Genomic DNA, 26,292 nt, shown 5'->3' with positions numbered 1-26,292 from the left:
GGAGGCATACATCCCTAGGCTGAAAAATATGTTATGGAAAACAACCTCTATCAACAATAGAACTGTGCTTTGTATTTTGCATTTTTCCCTACATTTTATGCTACATTCAATGTACTTTAGACATATTTAGGTTGCAAATCATTAATACATGTAGGACCAAAATCTGCTTCTGGTCACTACCAGCATTTCCATATCTGCTCCTTCTGTAAACAGTGCTTTGCCTAAAATTCACCAGCACAAACAATTCTATGTTAGAGTCTTGATATTATTTAAAAAAATAAAAATAAAAACCCCGCAACAGAGAAAAACCAACAAAGTAAAACTTTGCTTCAGTAACCAATCTTTTCTTCAGTTATTTTCCAGATAGAGACTAATACTGTCACACTAATGAGAATAGTGGTGACATACTAATAGAAAGTCATGTGAGTGACTTACAGAAGCTTGCTTTTTCCTAGCTGACCATGGTCTCACTTGCTTTGCTTTCTATTGCCGCTTGGAAGGCTCCTCTGCTCAGCCTGCACATATATGGGCCAGTATGCACCATAGTTATTTTTACGTACAAGTACTTCTGGGAAGTGGATAGGGAAGTTGAATTCCTTGCGTGAACATCAGACAGTAATTCTGTTTGTGCAAATGGTTGTGGAGTAGATTTTATATTTGTGTCACTATTTCAGATTGCTAAGGGAAATATATTTTGCTAAAGGAAAATTAATTCCGGGCAAAAAATATGTTGCAAAAGTTAGATCTCATTAGTCAAGAAACAGAAGGAGCATTAGAGATGACCATGCACAACAAATGATTTTCAAGTATTGGTATCCAGTAACCCATCTTGTGATCGTTTCATGAGATAGTCCATAAATTCACTACGTGCAAAACAACGTTACATGAATAAAACATTGAACAGTTTGGGGGATTTTTTTAAGTGAAGGTGTTCAGAGAACATCTGGGCAGAGAATAGACTAAATATACCAACAGCTGGGATGGAGCTGTGGGCCTCAGAGTTTTGCATGCCTAGGTGGTGTCAGCTGTGGAGAGTGAGAGTCCAGGGCCACTTGCTGGATGCCCTCCATGTCTAAGCACAGTTAATAGTGGATCCATACTGTGCCTCCATGCATGTATGTGTGTGCGCATGGCTGTGAGCAAGGGGGGGTCTGTACCAGCAGCTGCAGTGGGGCTGCAGCCTCAGGGGCTTGTATGTCCAGGTGCCAGTGACTGGGGAGACTGGGATGCCAGGGCAGCTGCTGGGCGGACTGGGTGCTTGAGCCCTGCTGCTGGAGGGATCTACCGTGTACATTTGTGTTGTGTGTATATATCTATTTTATATATATGTATACATATAGTACTGTATTTGGTGTATTTCCCACTAACAGACCTTCATTCTGGTCAGCCAGAGAGGGGAACAGGATGAGGCTGTTGGTGCTGTTTGAGTTTGTGTGTGTGCTGAGTGTGTCTGTCTGTGCTGATTTGTGTGGCCAGCATGTATATGTGTATATATGTGTTGTAGATGGGCGTTTGTATGTGTGCCTGCTGGGAATACATGCTCAGCCTGACTGCTGGTTGGACCTGGGAGCATGGAGCTGTGGGAGCCTCACCTCCCAGGCTGCTGGATTTGGCAACCCCTAACACCTAGAAATTACAAGTCTGTAATGCTTATACTTCATTGTACATCTGTGTGAACATTTAGGAAGAAACTGAATCCTTTATATTTGTTAACATTTATGTTACAACAGCTACAGCAGAGTGTCTGAAGCTTAACCCTCAGGGCAGTTACTAAAATGACAAAATATTGGGTGAAATAAGGTTGCATATGCTTTATTCTTGTTAGTTTCTTGTTCTTTGCTCCATCTGATAATGCTATCATTATTCTCATCTGCTGCAGAAGAAAAAAGTCTCTCTCCCTCCAAATCCTGCCCAGGAAAACTCAGTTTTCCTCTACTCTGCTAAGTCTTCAACACTGAAAAGGAATCCCTGATCAGCAAGCCACATCAAAAACTGTTGTCTCAAAACGAAGTGCTTTTAGAGAGCTCTGTGTGTACACCATGCAACATTTGGAGAGATCCCCAGTTCCCTACCTATCCCATGGGCCTTCAGGCCTGTTCGCCTGGATGTCTCTCTAATGCCAAACACAGGTTTTGCTCCCAGCACCTCTGCCCCATGCACAGTAAAGTAAAAAATTAAGTCCACTCTGGGCAAGAGAGCTCATTCCTGCTGGCCCCCTCTCCCCCAGCTCCACCCCTCCCCCCCCCCCAAAAAAAAAAAAACACCCAAAAAACAAACAACCCAAAAACAAAACCCCAAAAAACCAAACCCAAAATAACCACCAAAAAATTCCAAACCCAAACAAAAATTGTAAGGCTCTGAAAGGCTGAATTTAAAAATTCTCTCTGTGCGTTTCCACCTTTCCTGGCCTGCTTGGCTAAGCATCATGATAGCAGGTGAGGGTCTATGCCCTAAGTGCTGGCAAGGAACTGGTCTAGTTACCAGCAAGTTTGTAGAGGCTGGTGCACCTTACTGAGGGCTGCTATACTCGGGAGCCGGAGGAGAAAGAGGATCACGAGCAGGAAGGTTACCATCCCTGTATTGTTCTACACACGCAACATAGCCAAAGATGACTGGTGAAGACCTCTGCTGATCACATTTGGATGCTTGTTTTGGGGTATATTCTTATCTTCTTCTGTGGTCCACCTCTGGGAGAAGCATAATGCTGAACTAGAGGGGACTGTCCTTGGAATTGCCACCGTGACTAGCAATTTCTGCTGTAGGCAGTGCTTACTGGGGCCTGGAAGCTGTGATGCAATAGGTACCCTGCAAGCCCACGCCTGTGCAGTGCCACAGTAAGACAATTGAGAACTTTCTGGCTGGATTTTACATGTAACAAAATAAGTTAGATTATCAGTTCATGTTTCTAGTTAGCTTAGCGTTAATGCAGACACCAAGTGCTAGAAGATGACATTATTACTCGATAAATAAGGCATGGCTTGTGTTACTTCTGATTTACTTTTTTTGATCTGTATCAGAAAGGGGAATAGTCAAGAAAATCCCTTGAGATTTAGCCACAGTAGCAAACGGGGTTACATTTGCAAGAAGTTGCTTGTTTTGTCTACTTTGAATTGAAATTAAAAGCTGTTGCAATGGCATTTCATCTAGTATGAACAATTAGGAAACAAAGTACAATTACTTCACTTTTATGGACTTACTTTTGCTGGTAACCCTTTTATAAGTAGCAATTATGTCATATTATCCATTGAGGTTTGAAATGTCTATATTCCAAAACATTACATGACAGTTTCAGTTTAAGAAAACTGCTTAAAGCAATTGACAAAAGACTTCTGCCTACAAGCACCATGTAATTGCTTTATTTTGCAATTTTATAAAATAAAAATTTTTAGTGGGTTTGCATGGCAAGATTTTGGTAGTGGGGGAACTCAGGAGTGGCTTCTGTGAGAAGCTGCTAGAAGCTTCCCCCGTGTCTGATAGAGCCAGTGCCAGCCAAGGCTGAGCCCATCAGTGACAGTGGTAGCACCTCTGGGATAACATTTTTAGGAAGGGGAAAACTGATGCGCAACAGCAGGTGGAAGAAAGCAGTGAGTATGTGAGAGCACAACCCTGGAGACACCCAGGTCAGAGCAGAAGGAGGGCAGGAGGTGCTCCAGGCACCGGAGCAGAGGTTCCCCTGCAGCCCATGGTGAAGCCCATGCTGAGGCAGGCTGTCCCCCTCAGCCCATGGAGGTCCATGGTGGAGCAGATATCCACCTGCAGCCCATGGAGGGTCCCACACCGGAGCAGGTGGGTGCCCAAAGGAGGCTGCGATTCTGTGGGAAGCCCAGGCTGGAGCAGGCTCCTGGCAGGACCTGTGGAGAGAGTAGCCCCCACTGGAGCAGGTTTGCTGGCAGGACTTGTGACCCTGCAGGGGACCCACACTGGAGCCGGCTGTTCCTGAAGGACTGCACCCCATGGGAGAGACCCATGCTGGAGCAGCTTGTGGGAAGGATGCACCTTGGTGAAGTACATGGAAGACTGTCTCCTGTCAGTTACCCCATGCTGGAGCAGGGGACAAGTGTGAGGAGCCTCTCCCTGAGGGGGAAGGAGCAGCAGAGACAATGTGTGATGGACTGACCGCAGTCCCCATTCCCTGTTCCTCTGCATTGCTTGGGGGGAGGAGGTAGAGAAGTTGGGAGTGGAGTTTGGGAAGAAGGGGGGGGTGTGGGGAAGGTGTTTTATGATTTGTATTTCTTTCTCATTATCCTACTTTGATTTGATTGGTAATAAATTAAACTAATTTCCCCAAGTCAAGTCTGTTTTGCCCATGATGTTAACTGGTGAGTGATCTCTGCCTGTCCTTGATCGACCCAGAAGCCTTTCCTTGTTATTTTCTCTCCCCTGCTCAGCTGAGGAGGGGAGTGACAGAGCAGCTTTGATGGGCACCCAGCATCCAGCCAAGGTCAACCCACCACAAGGAAAAAGTAGGCACTTTTAACAAAGGTTTTAAAGGACAGCAAATCAACAAACCAGGAAGTCGCAGGGACTAAAGGGAAGAGAAATCAGAGGAAGAAACTCTTCCACCATCAATAGCCACATGATACCTAATGACGACTCCAGACCTCCATGAGCAAAGTAACAAGGTGAGAACTGACAGAATCACATATCATGGGTACAGAGATTTTGAATGGAACCTCACTTTTTTTATATTTAGTTTTATTAGAAATTGAACTGATCATTTTAAGAAACAAACCAAACCAAAACAAGGTAAACCTATGAATGAGTAAAACCAAAATAATACACATGCATATATAACTCAGTGGACTGCATAGTTAAAGAGATAAACCAGTTTCACAACCATGTTATTTTTGTCTGGTGAGATTTAGGGGGTGAAAGGCTGTGCTGTGTCCCAGGTGCTTCCATCCTATCACTCCAACAGTACCTCTTCAGAGTTGGGTTAGAGGTCTTTCCCCTCAGCAGGCCAAATGGCATCCCTTCTCAGAAACAGCTCTAATAGATCTAAGTGTATTTTCTTGGAGACATTGCTGGGAACACGCTAGAAAGCAGTGAGAAAGCTATGCTCAATTCAACAAGCGTGCCTCAGATAAGAAGAGCTGCTGACACATGCTCTGTGACACTCTCCTCTTTACCACTCTAAGCCATGGATCTAAAAACGATGTCCAGGAATAACACTACAGGAATCCTAGGGAACACTTAGTGGGAATTAAACTCTTAAAGCAGAAAAACTTTACCTTATTTATCTGCACCTAGAGATTGTGTTTCAAGGAGGGTTTTGAGTGTCTTCGGATGGTAACCTCTGGGTGAGTGCAGGTTCAATGCGTAGTGCCAGATTTTTCCCTTACTATTTTAATGATTCATATGAAATTATCACAGTCTAAGTAATCATATATATCTTACCTCAATGTAAAATTAATAAAAAATATATCCTGTTCATCAACAAACTAGTTCTCTTTTTGTCCATGAAAATATCCCAGCTCATCTTTTTTTGGTCATTTAGCTTTCTATTTATAAGACTACGCTGCTGTATGCCATCTGCGTAACTATTCATGTTTTCTAAACTGTTTTCCTAGTATTACTTTATTCTATCAATAATGATGATACAATATATTGGTTTATGCTAAATACTACAATTAATCTATGAGTCTTCAGTTCTGAGGCCTAGTAAAATTTTAAGGACTATCTGAAACATCCTAAAGACTATTACTATCATCTTTGGTTGCTGATGTTAGTATATATTAATGACTCTGTTTTAATGCTTGAACACTTTCAAAATGCTATTGGGGACCCTCAGGTCAGTTCCCCTGTTCTGACACAGCCACAATTTTCAAAGAAACATGCAGATAATGGAAAAGGAAACTTATTTGTCCTCCCAAAACTTAAGTCCTGCAGATCTGCATTAGTGCACTGGGCTTCTTTCTCACAGGGTTTTCTCCCAAGGCCAGTTGCATATTAGCAAAATCCTGGCTCCGCACAGCATCTGGTTCTTGGTCTCCTGTAGCAAACACACTTGGAGTGCGTGGGAGGCATAGCTGGAAGCCTCTCAGACAATTCACACTAATATGGATTAAAATGATTGGATCCCAGCAGCCAGCAGGCACCTGGGGTAGTTTCTGCTAGCTCATATTGGGCAGGCCTTTATTTAGTCTTGACAGTGTTGCTCAACAATTGAACCCTGGTTCATGGATACGATCGCATAGCTCTTTCTTTTCTGGTAGAGTTCATTTCTAAGTTTGTACTCGTTTTCCTTTTCAATAGCCCAGGAGAAATAGAGCATTCCCTCCCAGAGCAGCTAGAACACATGGCTTTGCTAGTGCTCCCTCTCTGGATCCAGCCACCCACATCCATTTCCAAAAAAACAGAGGCTAAAAATATTAAGGAGCAGGAACAAACATCATCACTGCAATATTCTTGCTAGCACATTGGTAATGCAGCATCTCTGGAGAAGGATTATACCAAATGCTGTACCAATTATTATACAGGTATTCTTTTATCTCTGTGAACAAATAACCTATTGCTTCCAGCATCCACTTGTACAAAATGTAATACAAATATGGTAAATCAAGCAATGGATGTACAAAAACATGTTCTTTTAAGAAGCTCAACAGCAAGTTGCAGTTGTGCAACTCTCTCAAACTCTGAGCTGCAAACCTTGTTTTAGGCTTATACCTTCAATTGTCCTGCAAAACAATTGCTTGCTCACATGCTTTTGTGTGGATACATACCTGCTGATAGATCCATTGCATCACTGCAAAACATGGTGCAATTTTACCCAGAGGCCTGTTTCCCTCACAAAGCTGACTGATGTATGTGTGAAAAGCTACCCTGACAAGTGCAACTGCCATGATAAAACTTAATAGCACACAACAGGCTGGGGCATTCTCATTATAAAATTATTAATTTAAATTAACAGGTGTTTGCTAGAAGTGTTTTTCCCAAACAGACTGTAAAAACTCTGCAGTAGGCATTCAGGATTTCTGGCCTGCTGAAAGAATACAGGTTCATGACAAGCCATTTTCCCCACTATCATCATTCCTCAAAAAGGCAACATGCTGCTGAACCACAATTAAAACTGTTGAAGTGGCAGCTGTTACAGTTGTTCTGAATGAAAAGTTGACCATGACCTAGCAGCAGCAGAGGAACGCAAATAAGTAGCCCCTGCTCCTGTTAATCTTTGTTCTAACGGCAAACATAGAACATTACATACTTTGTTTTACATAATTAAGAATCTATCACTAGACAAATATATCTTGTGGCTTTTAATAATTTCTTTGAATCCATTTTGTCAAGTTCACATATATCTAGGTTATTCTAATACAACCTTACTACTACAGTCCTCATTTGGAATAATGAAATTGCTGGTACAAAAGCCTTGGTCAACCCCTACAAGTTATAGCAAGGATTATTAACAGGAAAAAAGTATTCAAGCAAGACAGTGCAAACCATATTTTATTAGTAAGGGATTCCTGGGAAAGACGTAGGCAATCTGAATAGAAATGTCTCTGTTAAAAATTGCTACAGATATTACACAATAGCAAGCATACGTGTTTTCTCCTTCTGGAATCAGCAGAACAGAGTTCATTTTCATACAATGTATTCTCAAGAACAAAATTTCAGTATCAAATATTTTCAAATAGAGAAATTATGTCAAGGCTGCTTAAAGGGGAAGGGAGCACGAGTGAAGTATGACAAATAAATGGGATATTGTTTAAACAAAAGGCGGTTCTAGCATTTGACCAAGCTGATCATACGCTTTTCACCAGTGTACCTTGGCCTTGAAATGCAAGAATCAGAAACAGTTAGGTTGGAAAAGCCCCTTAAGATCATTGAGTCTAACTGTTAATCTAGCACTGCCAAGCCCACCACTAAACCATGTCTGTAAGTGCCACATCTACGCAGCTTTAAACACCTCCAGGGATGGTGACTCCATCACTTCCCTGGGCAGCCTGTTCCAATGCTTGACAACCCTTTTAGTAAAGAAATTTTTCCTAATATCTAATCTGAACCTCCTCTGGTGCAACTTGAGTCCATTCCCTCTCATCCTCTCACTTTTTACTTGGGAGAAGAGTGTGACTGACACTCACCTTTACAACCACCTCCTTTTAGGTAGTTGTAAAGCACAGTAAGTTTTCCCCAGAGCCTCCTTTTCTCCAGACTAAAGAACCCCAGTTCCCTCAGCTGCTCCTTATAAGATTTATTCTCTAATGAACATCCTCAAATTCTGTACTTAAGGTTCCAGCAGTATAAGAATATAAAATATGAACACACAAAGAACAGAAATCTCCTCTTTTTTTTTTTCAATAATCCAGTTAACTGAAATTCCTAAAGGCACTGACATTCACACTTTATAGACCTTTACTTTTCCTTTTCTGTAACAACAGAAAGAACACTGATAAGCTGTCAGAGCATCAAGCTTCAGACCCCTATCCTGCTATAGGTAAGCCATAAATTAACTTTATGTGAGCAAACCAGCTGAACTTTTATCACGATAAATATTTAGAAGCATAGCACAAGAGCGTAACTGAGGCATCAGTACAGATTTTCTGTAAACTATGATAAATACTACTGACTACAGAGAGCTACAGCTCTTGAATATAAGGAGACATACTGAACACTATGCATTCTTTCCCATTGTTTACTATTAAGAGAAGATTTGCCTTTTCATAAAAGGCCGAAAAATGTAAAAAGAGGTGGTGGACTACAGACTGAAGTGCTACAGCCAGATTTTTTTTTTTACTGGTTGGTTGTCCCATTAGTGATTTTTTAACAAGTATTCCTAAAGACACAAGATATTAATTCACCATAAGCTATGCAGGTATTTAAACACCTAGAGGAGGCAGTGCTCTTTGAACTGCGTATTTTTTTCCCCTAAAACAATTTTGATAGCTGGATGATTTTGATATCAAGATTTAAAAAACTGCCATGGGCATGTGAGAGGTTTGGGAGCATCTCAATATACAAGACTAGTTTCTAAAATTCTCTTCAGAATATGCTTTAAGTGGTCCTATTGAACTTTTATTGTCTACTAACTCCACTTTAGCATTGAAGAGTAAAACATCCTCCCCACTATCCTCTCCCCAGGGAACTTCATGACTGAGCGTTCATCAAAACAGCTAGGATCAAATGTCAAATTACAGCATGATAACTAAAACAACAGGAGAAGCTTCACTAAAGGAAGGATGCAAACACTAAAGAAATTATTAAACAATTTCAGAATCAAGTAAGGTGTCAAAGGAACGGGTATTCCTATGTTCTCCCAAAGCTGTTCTGTTTGAATATTGGCTGAGAGCAGGATCAATCATCCCGGTGAACATAAGGAGCAACCAGCAGTTGCTGGTTAGTTAGTATTGTAAGTTATCATCACTGCAGGACTGTCAGTTTCTCTCTCCACCTTCCTTTAACTAATTCAGTCAATAACAGATTTTTTTGTTACACTTATTTACACTACTGAATAAATCCTTACTGATAGCGAAGACTTCAGTGAAGAAAGTAGTGTATAAACATGGCAGGAAGAAGAAGAGGACAAAACAACTGTTAAGGAGAAGCTTGGGTCACAAAGTCCTTTTTTTCACAGCCCATTTCCCAAATGTGCTTTTTTTAACTAATATCTAAGATATTAAAGGTTAAGTTCATCAGATGCATTACTTTGATTACTACAGAAGAGTAACTCAACAGCGAAGACATAATTTTGAGCTTTAGACAAAGCTTACTGCGATACCATACAGGAAAAGTCTGCATCTGGCAAACATATTACCAATTTGTTCGGAAAAACTTAACCCAACATAGAAAGTGTAAACAGATCAGAAGACACTTGGTAAAAGTTTGATTTCCGAAGTATATTAACAGCAGTTTTGGCATTTTTTTTTTTGTTTGCTTTTGTAGTGGTTTTTGGTTTTTTTAATTATTATTCTTTGGTTCTTGGTTTGGGGTTTTGTCTGTGTTTGGTTTGGGTTTTTTTTTATTTTCTGTAGAATTAATTTCCTAGATTTCTTTTCTCAGCAATTCCAAAAAACTCTTTAATATCACAAGCAGAAAAGGACACAGATGTGCCTGAAACTCCAAAGTCAGTATGCTTGGGATCCTATTAAGTTTTTGAAACCCTTCTGGAGTCCTTTGGGACAAAAATGTAATGGTATGAGAGCTGACATTAATAAAATAAGCAGCACAGATTCCAGACTTTTGGATTACAAAATCATCTAAACCATTATCAACAGGAGAAGGAAGACACTTTTTTTTAAACAGAATAGTAAGAGAGTTTTGTAAAAATCTTAAGGTGTTTCTTCTTTATATACTAAGTTAGAAGACTTACACAATTGTTAACAGTGTTACACTGGCCTAAGTATCCCAAATAAAGAATGCCTCCCAAAAATAGTGTTGAGTGAGAAAACACATTGAATATTGAGATCGTTATCAGATGGTTATCAAGTTTGAGAGGTAGACAACAATCTTAATCTATTATTTGGGAAAGGTAGCACTACAGCTGTTTATGTAAATGGCATTAAGTATTATCTATACAGTGTCCATACCTGCATAAGAGCGCAAAGAGGAGGAACAACACTGTTTCTCACTTAACAGCAACTACATTCATCTAACATCCTTGGTCTGCACCCAGTTCTCCTGGAAATGCAGATGCGGGGAAGAAAATATTACGAAGGCAAGGAAAAAAAAAAAGTAAACCCTGTTTGTGTATGCAGGCAAATAACAGGCAGAACACACTACTCAGATTGCAGGGAGGATGATTTGGTTCACAGCATGATCCTCAGGACAGCGTGTCTAGATCAAGTGGACCTGCAGAGAAGGAAGTACCAGAAATCCTACACAGAAGGTTCCATGATGTGAATTCAAATACACTGCCTAATATGTATTTATGATGATGCTCCACTGCTGGAAAAGCATTTCTGTTCCTATTCACTGTGTCCATTAGATTCTGGGTTTACATTAAAAAGAAAAGTAGTAACTAATAGCAGCACTGATGCAAAGGCTTTGTCACAGCAATGATCAGACTATGTTGTTAACCTGCCAGTACCTGTAAAGTATTATCTGTTACAGAAAGCATCAATTTCAAAAACAGTATTAAAAACACAGCTCAGTACACAAAAGGGATCACAATTTTTCGGCCCTTTGGGTAGTCTTCAAATTTCTCAAGGTACCATCTGAAAAGCAAAGACAGAAATCCAATGAGTATTGAGTCTTAAAAATGCTGGCAAGGAAATTAAGTAATTGTACAACGTGTTCAATTTAATCCATATATTTTCTGGATACAAACTGAAAAAATGCCTTTAGAACCTACTCTGGATGGAAAACTGCCATTTACCACACTCATGCTAATGACATCTAATCACCAACTACGAACGAAACAGTTACTGCTGCCAGCAGTGGGAAATCAAACCAACAGATGTGGTGAAAGCAGACAGGAAAGGAATAGCCTGTTGTTTCAAAATGTATGTTGTTATGCATCCTGACTATTCGCATTTTAGCGGTCAAGGGGAAAAAATAATATAAAAAAAAACATCCAAGGGGCTAACATATCAAATTGTACAATGACTTCACATGGAAGCAGGGGATACTCCACATACTGGGATGACAGTCACTGTTCTAGATAGAAACATCTTCAGTTCTAGTCAGGATTTGGATAATCAAACTTAACATGGCAAATATTACACTAACCTTACTGCTAATCCCCCTCAAAGACCACCACTGCTTTCAAATCAGACAACGTTAAGAGAATAAATGCATAGCGCTACCAAATATTATTTGTCTGGTCACCTTATAAAACAATTTTACTCCCATTTTCAAGTATTTATTCCTCTGCTTCTTTAAAATATAATAAAAAAAAGAATGAACTTCATCTGGGCTCCTCCAAGGTACAGGTATTCATATTATTAATTAGCTAACTGCAAGAATAAAGCTGGAATAAGCAGAGAACAAAACATAAAATGCATGCTAACCTGCAGCTGTGGAATATCAGCATTAAAGTATTTATCCTTTTCAGTCCTTTATCTAAGTTTTTCAAACTAAACACACTACACCAAAATTATTTTTCACTTACACAGATTTGTTAGCGTGTTTCGGGTTTTTTGTTTAGTGGGTTTTTTCTGTACCCCTCTTCCATTTTTATGCATTTTTTCTTTAGCGCAAGTTACTTCCTTTAGTGAAGTATAGTTTTTTCATAATGCTTTCTAAGTCAAGAGTTCTGAAAGAGTGCTGTCAAGGCTTAACATAGACAGGAACCAGCAATGGAATTTGAGCCTGAAGAACAATATACAAGGAGAGGCTGAGGAACCTGACATTGCTTAGTCTGGCGAGGAAGGGACTAAGGGGCACTGTTACTGCTGCCTATGGGTACTGGAAGGGGAGACAATGGAGAAAACTATGAATGAAATGCAAACTCTTGCAGCTGGAATGCAATGGCCTCACGCAGAAGTGGAGACCAGGGACTGACTGGCTAGCTAGCAGTTCTACACGAAAGGACAGACATCCTGGTGGGCATTTTGAACATGAGTCAGTAATGGGTCTGTGCAACGATGAAGGCTAACTGCATATTGGCCTGCCTACAAGTATAGAGCATCGGTTCAAGGGAAGTGCTTATTCTGTGCTATTCAGCAGTTGAGAGCCTGCATCTGCCTTACTGCCTCCAGTTCTTGGCCTCCTGTGCAATAAAGATGTCCACAAGCTGGAGAAGAATCCAGCAGATGGTCATTAAGACAACTGCATAGCTGGAACATATGAGAAGTTGAGGGACCTAGGTTTGTTCAGCCTGGAAAAGAAGTTAAGAGGCAGATCCGACTGCAGTCTTCCACTGCCTACAGTGGTGTTGGAGAGAAGGCAGAACCATACCCCTCCTGGGAGCACACAGCAAGTGGACAAGTGGCAGGGGATAAAAGTTGCAACACGGAAAAAATCCAGCTGGACGTAAGGAAAAAAAAAACCTCTTCCCCATGGGAATGAGAAAATTCCTGTCCCAGTGCTTTGCCAGAGATGTGCTGAGGCCTCCACCCCCGGAGATAGACACTCAGCACTCAACTGGATGAGGCCCTGGGCAACCAGGTATGGCCTTGCGGTTAGCCCTGGTTGGAGCAGGTCACACCAGATGACTGCACAACCTTCAGATGCTACTCCCAACCCAAGATATCCTGTGACTCTTCTCAGTAATAGCTGGTGGTAAAACAAGGAAAGATGGTCACAGGCAACAGGCTTGGATGGTTCAGGTTGGATAGTAGGAAAAACTCGTTCACTGGTAGGGTAATGCAGACCTGGAACACACTACAAACAAGGTGCAGGAAAACCTCTGTTTCTGGAGGTTTTCAAGACTCCACTAGACATAGCCATGGCCACCCTGACAGACTGTTAGCAGTTGCATTTTTTTCAACTTACTTCCTCCATACATTCATGTTTATTTGCTTTTATACCCCTAAGTTTCAGCACAAGAATCTAAGCAGGAAACTGAAAGTAACTAGATTAAGATTAAGGTGATCAAATTCTTCTAAACATGCTATTCCTTAAAGGCAATTCTTTCAAGAAACAAGTTTTCTCAAATTATGATCCTTCTGTCTTCTGTAACTTCAAATTTTAGTATTATAGAAACAAGTTTGAGCTGCAAGGGGAAGTATAGTGTATTATCAATTAAAACAATTTTCCCAAACTTTTCTATAATCTTTACAGATCCAGAATGAACTATGGTCATTTAAACATTATTTTGACTACCTCATTGTACATACTGTGTGTTTATGCTCAGTATTCTCCCATTGAAATTCTGCAGTGCTTGATGCTACTCAAAGTATTCTCTATCATATTCTCCACTACAGTAGCAGCCTCACAAGACTTGCTCTGCAACATCCCTATGGAATGAGGCATAATTTGTTGAATGGAAATGAAGTGTACAGAAATTATAAGACACAAACACTTACTGATGGTGTTGTTTTGCCCTTGAACCCAAGATGAAAAGTGTACACAGCGCAAATGCAAGGCTTTCAATGGTGCAGCAGGCAAGGGCAAACCCAAACCATTCCAGGATCTCTCCAAAAAAGTTGGCTCCACTGACATACTCAAACATTCCTCCTGAAAGTAGGACAGAGTAATTTTAAAAGCACCTTAATCTAGGAGATGTGCAACGCTATCTTTCACTGTAAGTCAAATAAGACCTGTATCACTAATGTCAGATTTTTAAATCCAGTTTTTCAGTTCAAGCTATTCTATGAAGTATTACTTAATACCTCATTTTAAGACAGACCTTCCCCAGCTTCATTTTGCCTCTTCAAATCATGAAAGAAAAGCAGATTTATCAGTATCAGAAGTTAGCTCATGCCTCTAAATAATTACTGATATCAAACCAGCTCTTTGATCATAAACTAAACCTTTCTTAAATCCTATAAAAATAGAAAATATGCTCCCCTTCAAGAGTCCCAGAAAATATTCATAGGGTTAGTTAACATACATAATTAATTTAATTCTTTAAGTTCTTAGTTAATTTACAGTTCCAAAGTTATCCTCTAGTTTAAAATGTGTTGCCCTTTTGTTCCCCTTCACTTTCAGGTCTACTGCTCTGGCCCTGACACTCCATAAAAAAAGTAATTGGCAGTCCACATTAAATGTATTTTACAGCCAATTATGCATGAACAATCAGTACTCACCTGCTGGGAATTTTATGAAATAAGAACTTTCACCCTAATTCCAAAGTTAGTGTAAAAACTGGTAACATCTTGGTATGTGCTTTAGCAGCAGGCCTAAACAAACAAGTATTTGCCAAGTGTAATAAAAGACATGCTTTGACTTTGCTTTAATTTACTTCACCTTTGTGACAAAAGCAGAATTCTAGCACTTAAACTGGATAATCAATATCAACAACATCAACTCCTCCTGATCATGCAGCAAATATCTTATTTCCTTCCGATTTTTTTTGTACACTGAACATAATACAGTATGTTCATGTTCTTTTACTCATGGGCACTTGGATTTGCATCTGTTAAAAGTTACCTTTCTTGGTGACGAATAAGTCCACTGCCTTATATACCTAGTTCTACCAGTTTTATTAAGAAATCTCACTAAAAACTAAGAAAGCAACAGCTAAAGGAAAACACTTAGATAAACAGCAGAATTCAGAGGTAAGCTATTATTTTTACGCTCTCACTGAGTGTAATATACCTAGAAGAATCTAACATTTCCAGAAGTGTCAATAAACTTTAACACTTCAATAGGCTCCTTAAGAAGTCCTTTCACATTCTTCATTTTCCCAGGAAGGCCAGAATTTATAGTGCCTGACTTCCTTTGGGTTTCTGTCCTCTTTTCCCCATGTATCTCTTATTGCAGTAGTTGCTCTCCAGTTACCTAAGATCCCTCCCTCTTCATATGTGGGACAGCTTAAGATGGGCCAGCCACACATAGTTGCTGAGTACTTTCTGCCTTCCCTTCCTGCCCCCGCACTGGGATGATAATTCAGGTCATCTTTCTCCACCTACCTGCTGAGTCTCATGAAAGTTGTGGGATGCTATGTTACATTTTTAACACTTTCTAAAAATGCAGCCAAAGTTGGTCAAGAAATCGAATGACTTGCACAAGCCACATGATATCATGAAATAGATCCCTTACAATACTTGGCTTAAGGGCGGGGGGGGGGAAGTGTTTCCCACACTATGAAATCACTTCTCTGAATAGACCACTACTATTTCCAGTTTCCCCTTATATCACAAATTACTATCTTCCCTAAAAAAACCCAAGCTTTAAAAGGTCATCTTTACACAGAACCATTTTAGGTTGGAAGGGACCTCCTGAGATCACCTAGTCCAACCCCCTTGGCTCAAGCAGTGTCAGCTAGAGCAGGTTACCCAGGACCATGTCCAGTCCAGTTGTGAGTACCTCTGCAGATGGAGACTCCACAATTCCTCTGAGCAACCTGTTCCAGTTTTTGCTGTGAGGGTAGTCAAACACTGTGTTCAGATATGATTTCAGGTCTTCTGAATTTTTTGCCCAGTGACTCTGCTCTTGTCACCAGGCACCACTGAGAAGAGCCTGGGTCCCTCCTCTTCATTCTCTCCCATCAAGTACTTATACACATTGATAAGAACTCGCTGAACCTTCTCGTCTCCAGGCTGAACAGTCCCAGCTCTCTCCACCTCTCCTCACGAGAGATATTTTATTGCTACAGAAATTTCTGTAACATTTTTACTCACCTCTTGGTATCTTGTAACCAGTTTCTCCTGGCTTTCTCAGATTTCTGAGAATATGATCAGAATGAATATTGATTGCCATGCCCATCAGCCACCCTATAAAACCTGAAGAGAAATATTTAAAATACTATCTTTAATATACTGAGCCAAAGTGCTTGTTCAGAAAACAAGCCACAGTCATATATCACATGTTAGGCACGTTATCTCAAAGCAGTAGTAATGCAAGCAGCTTAAGCAATTCTGGTGACATCCTGCACAATCCCAGTCCCACACTGAGCTCTTAAATCAGCAGAGTTCACAGTAATCAACAGGTTTGTAGATAAGAATATACTCACAGTACTATCCCTGTGTTGCTAGACTTATATAAATGTATGCATGTGTATATATACAGATGTAATGTGTCTATTTCCCTAACTTCCACATAGAAAACCAAATACACTAAAATCTTAAACAGCCAAAGAAACAGCCAATCTCATTCCTGCCAGAGGGACACATCTTAGTTCCCTTTTTTTTTTTGTACTGAAAATATACCAGAGTTTCCACAGCAGACTTCCATGCAATAAAAGGAATAATAGAATTGGAAGGAATTCACACACTATTTACTTATGTCATTCAACAAAATGGTTTCATGATTTATACCAGGCTTTCATAGAAACTGAAATTATTGTTGCATTCAACATCCTTAATTGTATGGGATAAATCAAAAAAGAATTTAGGATTGAAATTCAGTATTTTCACCCTTCCATTCTCAGTCTTTGGCTACATGTTACCTATGTAATCTTCCTCTGAAGGCAGTGTTCCTTGTTACTATGAGCAGACAAGATTCAGGTTTTCAGGGTAGATCCATTATGTTGTTTTGAAACCACTTCTAAAGTTATCAATTTTTATTTAAATTACCAAGAAAATGCCAATGATGATCTTCTAGAACATGCCAGATATAGAAAGTTTTGCTTTTTTGCACCCATCACTCAAGTCTTTCAGATGGCTTGCTCTCAATTCAGAGAAATCCAGTAGTACGACCATCTCAGCAAAGACATGAAGTAGACATCCAGAGGTATAAGGCCATCTTGCAAGTTGTCAGAGCACACTTTACCAAAACTTAAGCCAATTTCAAAGGGAAACTGCAGATGTAAGTGGATCTTGCCTCTCAAACAAGTTCTTAGACAGCTTTCTTCTCTCAGCCCTTTGTGGGCTGTGTTTACTTTAAAGGACTTAGCTGTCTGCTTCTACATGGATCAGGAGGAAATAAACGACTGCTCTGCATAGAAATAGAGGTTTCTGCATGAAAGCTTTCTCCATATTTACCTATATACATAAAAACATTGTTCAATTAGCTTCTTACAATCTGCTGACATTACAAAACTAGTAGCAGAATTTAGTTCTGCAGAAAAAGCACGTTTCTTAACTTTTTGTTTATACAGCACAGTGCCAGAAGCTTCAATTAGCAATCAAGGTGTGTATATGCCACAAAGTGTTTTCCGTAGGAAATCTACCATAATACTTTCAACTATATAATCAATGTAATTATACCATCATGAGACAGATTAGATCAACGTAATGAGGATTTTACAAACCAATTCATGTAATGACAGCATTCCGAAACTGAGAGAATAATTCAAATCCTGTTGAATTCTACTTTGAGGAAGAGGTAATTTTTAACTTCTTTTCCCTGCGAAAGAGATCTTTATCCCAATAGAGAATATTGGATCCCCACTGCATCCAGCAACAAAAATAGTTTGTTTCTCTCAGCATTAGTAATTATGTATCAGTTTGCAAATTGCCAGAGAAGATTGAGACTACCTTGGAAAACAAGGGATGTTATTCATACAACTAAATAAGCAAGTTATGTCTATCCATAAGACCATTTGAAAGGAAATTTCTGAAAAGATTAATGCTACTTGAATATAAACAATGTTTCTACTAATTTACTTCAGTATTGGCATGAAGAAAAATCTATCCTGAAAGGTAGTAGCAGTTCTAGAAAGAACACAATTTCCTTCTGAGGAAATTAGAGACCCTTTGATTTCCCTGAAATGCCACTGTAGTTTTGGACAATGTTAGTGTACTCTAAATTGGTATCTGTTTGTAAAATATATATGAGCTACTAAGAACTTTCCAGATAATGCAAAAAAGACCGGAGCTTGCTTTAGGAGTGCCCAATTACTACATAAGATCAGTTGATTCTGTGCATTTTTACTCCTCTTACTTGAAAACTACCACATGTCAGAAGAAAACAAATCTCTCTTCGTGGACAACAAGCTGATGAACATGGGCTATTTTTAAAGCACTCCTCTTCAGTTTGAAGACCCACTTCCCCCTGAAGCACTGCATTCCCAGTTCCCCGAGCCTGTTCTCTCTGGGCATTGTACTTCACTGTCCTCATCCTCAGATTCCCACCACGGCAGAGTCCCAGGACTGCACTCTACAAAGCCAAGCAAGAGCTGGTTACGCACCATGACCTGCATGACTTGGCTTCCACCACAGGGAAACAGATATGTAAACAGGGAGGGAGCCACAGGATGCACCACACGACGTAGATGACCTCATGAGGCTATTAAACTCAACAGGCTTTTTTCCTTCATCAGGATAAAACTGGAGATTAAGTCCTGGGTTTGTACCAGAACATTTGCATAAGAAGGACAGTAACTAGGTCTGTATTACCAAACAAACTAGTGCAACAGAAAAGCACAGGTGCGTTGTTGCACCAGTGTCCTCTTTACCCTGGCCCATATAAAAATCTCATACAAAATGAGCCTGCTCTTGTTCTGCAGGCTCTTTCAGAGCGACAGTATGGGAACTGCTGTCTGGCTGACCTCCCCACTCTGGGTTTCGAAAATACATAGTGCCAGATGCTGTATAGAAACATCAGGAGGCCAGTTTCTACAGCTGCACTGAAGGTGCCTGGTAGACACCTCAGGTGAACCAGTGCCTCATGTCATATTGTGTAGTTAGTCTTTCCAAGAAGGTACAGAATCATTTGGATCATCCAGATGCCTGTAGATATTAGGAGAGATACTGACTAACCCCCATCCCTCGGTCACAAGACCATATCCAGATATGGACAATGCCCATGCTCCCTCCATGTCTGTTCCGTGTAGAAAGCAGAAATGCCGTGTGTGCCTGGTTGCCAGACTGACAGATAAAGTGCTTCACGCAACAGACTAGGTTCTGATGTTCCATCACCTGCACCTTCCGAGTTATAGGTACTGCTCTGCTTTGCACAGCTCCTGCGAAGAAAAGTGGTTTGATGCACAGAAGGGTTAGCCATCAACATTAGAAGAAAGTAGTTGAATGGGGATTTAAAGGAGTAAGAAAAGACATACAACATACTGCCAAGAGATTGATGAAGCTAAAGCAAGCAAAGGAAGGAGTTTCCAGTTAGAGATGCAGACAGATTAGGAAAAAACACAGGGGTGGAACATGCAGGTACTCTTGGTAAGTTCACAAGCTTTTTATTGGCACATACATGTAAAGGTACACGCTGCAAGATTATGAAGTTGTTCTCACATTGGTTTGCAAGCTTATGGTTTTATCAACCATTGTACTGCATTTGAAACTGAACATTTCCATTTCTTCTGAAAACAGAAGAGTTCAGTGTTCTGAACTAAATCAATACTGTCTAGAGAAACCATGAAAGAACCACATCAAAACTGTATTGCTGCTCCAAATTAATTGCTAGTGTAGATATAAGTTATTACTTTCCCAGAATTAACTCCTAAACATCTGAAAACAGTCAATCTGTATAACTAAGGTTCCACAGACCAAATGCATCCATTGTTTGAACACACACACCCACACACTCATGATGGTTAATCAGCCTAATTTCTCCAAATTTCTGTTTTCACTGCAAATTTATCTCCTTTCAGCTTCCAACTACTGAACTTTGTTTGGCTGCTACTTGTAGACACCCTCCCATTTCCCTTCCATATATAACTTCATATAGATTGAAGAAATATCTTTCTAGCCCTCAGCAAATATGCTTTCTTACTATTGTTATTTTCTAGTCTTCTACTCAATTATTTTTTATTTTAGTCACTTCAAACAGAGGCTTAAAGGCACTGCCAGATGTTTCTGAAGAACTAGAACATAATAGTCCAGTTGTTCAGGGAGCATCCACTTCTGCATGTCAGTTGACCAAAGCTACAAGCATAAATTGCAGATATTTTGAGGTACCTAGCTGGGATAAATACCAAATAGCAATTATATCTATCCACTATGTTCCAATTACGTTGATGTCCACTACAAAACAAAAATAAAAAAGCCCAAAAGATATTCTAGTTACAGGAATAAAGGAAACAAGTCTTAGGTTTGCCTGTTTCATAGCCACACCAAACTTTATGGAAAGATTTATGTAATAACAGTGTCAAAAAAGCCAGTGAGTGATACTATTGAAATGGTTGCTATGTATACCAAGAATCTTTCTTAGTTTTCAGGATAACTTTTATAAGTCAAAGTATTGCTTTAAATCATCATGAAAGCAACACTCTGCTTATGATTAGCAGGACTGGAAAAAAATACATTTAAGTAGATATTGCAAACTAGCATTAGGGGGGGGGTGGGGCGGTGGGGAGAGGAAAACCACAACCCACAATGCAAAACTTAAACGCAAGCCAGACTAATTCATACACGGAAGTATTCATAACTGAAGGCATATGAACCTAACCATTTTCATTCATCCCTTTCAGAAATGCTTGAAAATAAAAAACAAAACAAACCACAAAAAAACCTAGAACACCCAAGGAAACCTGAGCAACATTCTTATTACCTTAATTTAAGATCTTTCAGTAAGAAGGAATTGATGTATGGCTCCTGACTCATTACTTGTTTACAACACCGTATTGAGATATTTTTTGATTAAGATGCTAAATTAGGACACTGGAAACAAAGTTTGCATTGCATCAGAGTCTTCAATTTTGATCAACAGATCACGTAAGAAGTTTTTTGTTGGATCAAAGTTTAAGGAGACTGGAATTTCAAAAGTATATCCAATTTCCCAGTGCCCACTGAAGTCATTCCCTTGTACTTTCAATTTTTCCATTTTTAGAGCACAAGCAGTACTGCCTCCTAATCTTGGCAGGCAAGAATCTATTTCAATTTAAATTTCTTCAATCTTACATTCATGACAGCATTTAGCACAGTGGCCCTCTATTGTCATCTGCTATAACACCATAATACAGATAAAAACTTATTCTTGCTGTAAAAGGCTTAGGAAATCTGGAAGAAACACTAACTTTCTCTGGCTCCAGAATAACAACAAGAATTGTACTGGGTGTGCTGGGTTTGGCTGGGATAGAGGTAATTGTCTTCATAGTAGCTAGTATGGGGCTGGGTACTAGACTTGTGATGAAAATACCACGTATAATGCAGAGATGTTTTCATTACTGCTGAGCTGTGCTCACACAGAGCCAAAGCCTTTTCTGCTCCTCACCCACCAGCAAGCAGGCTGGGGGGGGGGGACACACGGACGACGGACACACAAGAAGCTGGGAGGGGACACAGTTGGGACAGCTGAGCCCAACTGACTGAAGGGATATTCCATACCATGACACCGTGCTCAGCATATAAAGCCGAGAGAAGAAGGAAGGGGTGGGGGAATGTTCAGAGTGATGGCGTTTGTCTGCCCAGCTGCTAACATGTTGGAGCCCTGCTGTCCTGGGGATGGCCGAGCACCTGCCTGGCCATGGGAAGTGGTGAATGAATTCCTTGCTTTGCTTGCGTGGACGGCTTTTGCTTTACCTACTAAACCGTCTTTATCTCAGCCCATGAGTTCTCACTTTTCCAATTCTCTCCCTCATCCCATTGGAGCGAAGCAAGCAAGCAGCTGCATAGTGCTCAGTTGCCAGCTGGGGTTAAATCCTGACATTGGTTCAGATCAGGGATCTACACAGCTCAGTATTATACCTTTGACTGACAAGGCCAAACATTCTGGTTTATCTTCAGATCAAAGTGATCTTTCAGTAAAGATTTCCTTGGGAAAGGATACTATGTTTTTGACAGTAGGCAGAAGTAGATGCCTACAAAACAAAAGAATAGAGCAAAGACAATAATTTGTCACTTAAAATCTTAGCTTTTTAATCCATAAGCATGGTTTCAAGTATAAATGTAACCTCACTTCCCAATAGAGGTGAATGTTCAATCCCTCCATGCCCTTCCTTGTAGGGCAGTTTTGTTCTTGGACAAAGCCCAGTCCTATCACAAGGGTGGGTGGGTTGGTGTCTGTGTGCACGCACGTGCAAATATCCCAACATCAAAGACTTTTGGCACCAGAAGTGTTATCTTGGTATTTAGCAGCTACCCTTACTGGATTTTTACTCCATTAATTTGTTCACTTCTGTTTGACCACATACAAACCTGCAGTACATATGACATCAAGAAACAAGGGATTTCCATTTAATCTACATGTAATGTGGATAACCTGCTTTGTTCTAAACCGGTATGCGGCTGGTTCCGTTTAAAGCCTCATGGTTTAACCCCAGCCAGCAACCAAGCCCCACACTTGAGAATCTGAAAGTAATGTAAAACTCATGGGTTGAGATAAGAACGATTTAATAGGTAAAGCAAAAGCCGCACACACAAGCAAAGCAAAGCAAGGAATTCATTCCCCACTTCCCATGGGCAGGCAGGTGTTCAGCCATCCCCAGGACAGCAGGGCTCCAGCACACGTAACAGTTACTTGGGCAGACAAACGCCATAATGCCAAATGTTCCCCTCTTCCTTCTTCTTCCCCCAGTTTATATACTCAGCATGACGTCATATGACATGGAATATCCCTTTGGTTAGCTTGGGTCACCTGTCCTGCCTGTGTCCCCTCCCAGTTTCCCATGCCCCTCCAGCCCTCTCGCTGGCAGGGCCCAAGGAACTGACAAGTCCTTGATTTAGTATAAACATCACCGAGCAACAACTGAAAGCATCAGTGTCCTATCAACTTGTTCTCACATCAGAGCCAAAACACAGCACCGTACTAACTACTAAGAAGGAAATTAACTCTATCCCAGCTGTAACCAGGACAGGCTTTAAGCTCCTATACCAAAAAAAAATAAAATATGCATGACCCATATTTACTTTGGTGTTAATGAATAAAGATGATAGTCAGCTCATCCAGCACTGACATTGTGGGAAGTGTCAGTTCACAGTTCTAAAATAAAGGTTAAAAGGCTTACAGCTACAGCAAACAAGATAATTAATGATGACAAAAGCCATAAAATAGGATTGAAGAGACCATAAGATTACAGTAAAAAATAAAAAGCTGTGAAGACAAAGGAAAATTACACCTAATGTTCTCATAACATGTTTTAACTCACCTGTAATGAAACATGGATCTTTTAACCAGCCTGAAGGGTATTTTGCGTAGTTGCTCAAGCTGCGGCCTTGCAAGTATCCATTGTAAACACAGAACAGAAGCGCTAGCACAAAAGTGAAAAATGGTGTTGGTTTTCCTTCCCGAATCAGAAGAGGAAATATGAGTGCCCTATAGCAAATAAGAAAAGAAAAAATTGTTGCATTAACAAACAGAAAAGATACTTTTGATGTCCTAAACTGTAATCCGTATTCCACATTATCCTGCTCACCAAGTTGTCAGTGGAGTTTTTGATCCCAGTTCAAAGGTTATGCTTGCTTTAACACCTAAATGTTGATTTTGCTGCCTCATCAGAATGACAAGATCAGTCCTCTCTCCCCTATGACACAAGTTTTGAACTTCATATCCAAGGCAATTACTTTGACCAGAGTAGCAAAGGCAGCTGAGGTTAAGCACAGTATATTTTTGTCTTCCTTTGTTCCTAAACCCTCAGTAGTATCACCAGGGTTTCTGGTATGAGCCAGCTCTCGCAATCTCTACTCCAAATGCACCAGCACTTCCAGGAGGAAAGTCAATCCCCTTGAAATTAACCTAATTGAGCTCAGTTTCCTCCTTACCTTAAAAGTCACTTAAAAACATTAATTGCTTTGCCTTGATAATCTTGGTCTTCCCTATGACACCTGTGCAAGATGCGATAAATCTACAACTGCCATCCCATTTGGGAAAGGAATCTCAATCACTTTTCCCAGGGGATTACATGAGTAAATAAACAAGCTCCAAACAAGAAAAACAGGTGAAGGTTTTTATGGTCTGTCTGGTGTAACTAGCCAACTCCCAATCACCTATTGATTTTATTAGAATCTATAACAATACAGGCACAGGACTACTAAAGCCTGAACATTCTTCCATGTATTTTCCAGCTAACCAAGGACTACTGCTTTAAAGGAGCCTTTCCAAAGGAAACAAAACCGTAACAGCTTTCAAGAAAGAGTGATAAATTCATTAACATGATTATTTAAAGCCCGCTACATTACGGTAAACAGAATTGGATAAGAGAGGTCTACTTCCAGTCTGCATTCACCTTCAGAACAGTCCCTCAGTCTGGCAACAGCAATAAGCAGCTGGAAAAAAGGAACCGCAGTACAGCTCTGCTTTCTGTACAAACCTTCACCTCAGATTTCTAGCTTTTGCCCAGACATCAAAGATGAGTTAATCACCAAAGCTGATCTCTTTACTCTCAAGAGTGGAAAAAAGAGGGAGTAAAGACACACTCCTGCGTTTGGCAAAGCCTGTCAGCCACCAGGCCAGCCATATGTTGCATCTCTCTTGGCTGTGAGGACGTGGAATATTCACGGTCAAAAGCAACAGCCTCTTGCAACAAACACTGAAAGACAACCGTATCACCTGCCACACACCCCGCTTAAAATTAGCCAGACAAATCTCCCTCTGCTGTATTAGTATGGTGGCAAAATACCTGTGGAGTATTGCCAGTAGCTATTGTCAGAGACCTGAAGGCAACAGCAAAAACGTATCTGAGCTGCAGCTAAACGCCTTCTCCCAAGTAGTTTTACAAAATACCATTGACTACAGGGCAACGCAGGACACACTGCTTAAGCTTCACTAGTATTTTAGTGAACATCCTGAACTGGAACGGACCCACAAAGATCATTGAGTCCAACTCACGAAACAAGCCCTGCATTGAAAAACATCATTGGAAGGAAAATAGCTACTGTTTCACAACTTTAAAATAAGAATCATAGAACCATGGAGATAACAGAGGTAATCACAGGACAGAATCATAAAATCACAGGGATATCCGGCTTGTGGCGGCCAAGCATTCATAGCGACGTCGCTTTTTGACCCTTTAGCATCACCACTTCCTATCATATTAAAACTATATCTGCATCCAGCGCTGAACTCCCCTTATTGGGACACGGGGTCCTTTAAAACTACCTGGTCAAGTCATTGCTTAAAGGGAGGCCACCGCCAAGAGCTGCAGCAACGGGGCAGGACGGTGCACCCCGCCGGGAGCGCGCCCCGCGCCCCCCCGCCTGTGACACGGCCGACAGTCACCGCAGCAGCGCCGCAAGCACCGGCACGGAGCTCCCTGACTCAAGGGGCACAAAAGGCTCCACTGATTATTGCATTCCTTAAAAAACATTAGTTTGCATCAGAATTCCAGTTCCTGCAGCCGGAAAGCAGTAGCCGGGCGCGTCCATCAAGACGGACCCTGACCCGCGCTTCGCCCGCCCCCCGCCACCCCCCACCCCCCGGGCGGGCCCGAGCAGGAGCACCCGAGGGCGGCCCCCGCCCCGGCCGAAGGGCCGCACCTGTGTGCGTAGTGCACGGCGAAGCAGCCTAGCAGCAGGCGGTTGGGCCAGGCGGCGGCGACCGCCCCGCCGCAGGCGGCCAGCCCCAGGGGGACGAGGAGTGAGGGAAGCTCCTGCAGCGCCCAGGCGGGGCGGGCGGGCAGCAGCCAGCCGAAGCGCCGCGAGGAGTACCGGCCGTAGGGCATAGGGATAAAGCAGAGCAGCACGGCGGAGGCGGCGCCCAGGGCCACCAGCCCATAGGAGAGGAGCTCCAGCAGCCGCTGCTCCTCCGGGCCCGACACCCGCCGCCAGAACTCGCACGCGTTGCCGGCCCCCATCCCGCGCCACCGGCACGAGCCCGCCCGCGCCGCGGTGCTTCCATTCACCGGCCGGCGGGAGCCACGCCCACCGACACCGCGAACCAATCGGCGCGGGGGTGGGCGTGGCCTACACCGCCCCCTCCCGCCCCCGGCCGGCGGTTGGTGGGGCCGCCGCGTGCGGGAGGGGCGCCTGAGAGCGGAAGTCC

The 26,292-nt window shown here is 41.4% G+C and overlaps 1 protein-coding gene across 1 annotated transcript; it reads right to left on the bottom strand.

Moving 5' to 3' along the window:
* Positions 1-7,428: 7,428 nt before the first annotated feature.
* Positions 7,429-26,247, bottom strand: SRD5A1 (steroid 5 alpha-reductase 1). Its single transcript, XM_080379069.1, has 5 exons — positions 25,788-26,247; positions 23,462-23,628; positions 16,164-16,265; positions 13,905-14,055; positions 7,429-11,150 (listed from the first exon to the last, which is right to left on the bottom strand). The coding sequence occupies exons 1-5, from the start codon at positions 26,102-26,104 to the stop codon at positions 11,084-11,086; spliced, it is 804 nt and encodes a 267-aa protein (XP_080235195.1). The 5' UTR covers positions 26,105-26,247; the 3' UTR covers positions 7,429-11,083.
* Positions 26,248-26,292: the final 45 nt, after the last annotated feature.

The sequence above is a fragment of the Falco punctatus genome (assembly GCF_963210335.1).
Source record: "Falco punctatus genome assembly, chromosome: 3".
NCBI lineage: Eukaryota > Metazoa > Chordata > Aves > Falconiformes > Falconidae > Falco > Falco punctatus.
The sequence above is the reverse complement of the archived record's forward strand: the minus strand, read 5'-3'. Positions and strand labels throughout refer to the sequence as shown.

What these genes read in the sequence shown, in the direction of transcription:
- SRD5A1 (XM_080379069.1), bottom strand. Translation starts at nt 26,104, where the DNA reads ATGGGGGCCGGCAACGCGTGCGAGTTCTGGCGGCGGGTGTCGGGCCCG. An exon ending in AGATCCATGTTTCATTACAG is followed by an intron (nt 16,266 to 23,461) that starts GTGAGTTAAAAC and finishes ATTTCTCTTCAG; the next exon opens with GTTTTATAGGGTGGCTGATG. An exon ending in AGGGCAAAACAACACCATCA is followed by an intron (nt 11,151 to 13,904) that starts GTAAGTGTTTGT and finishes TTTGCTTTTCAG; the next exon opens with ATGGTACCTTGAGAAATTTG.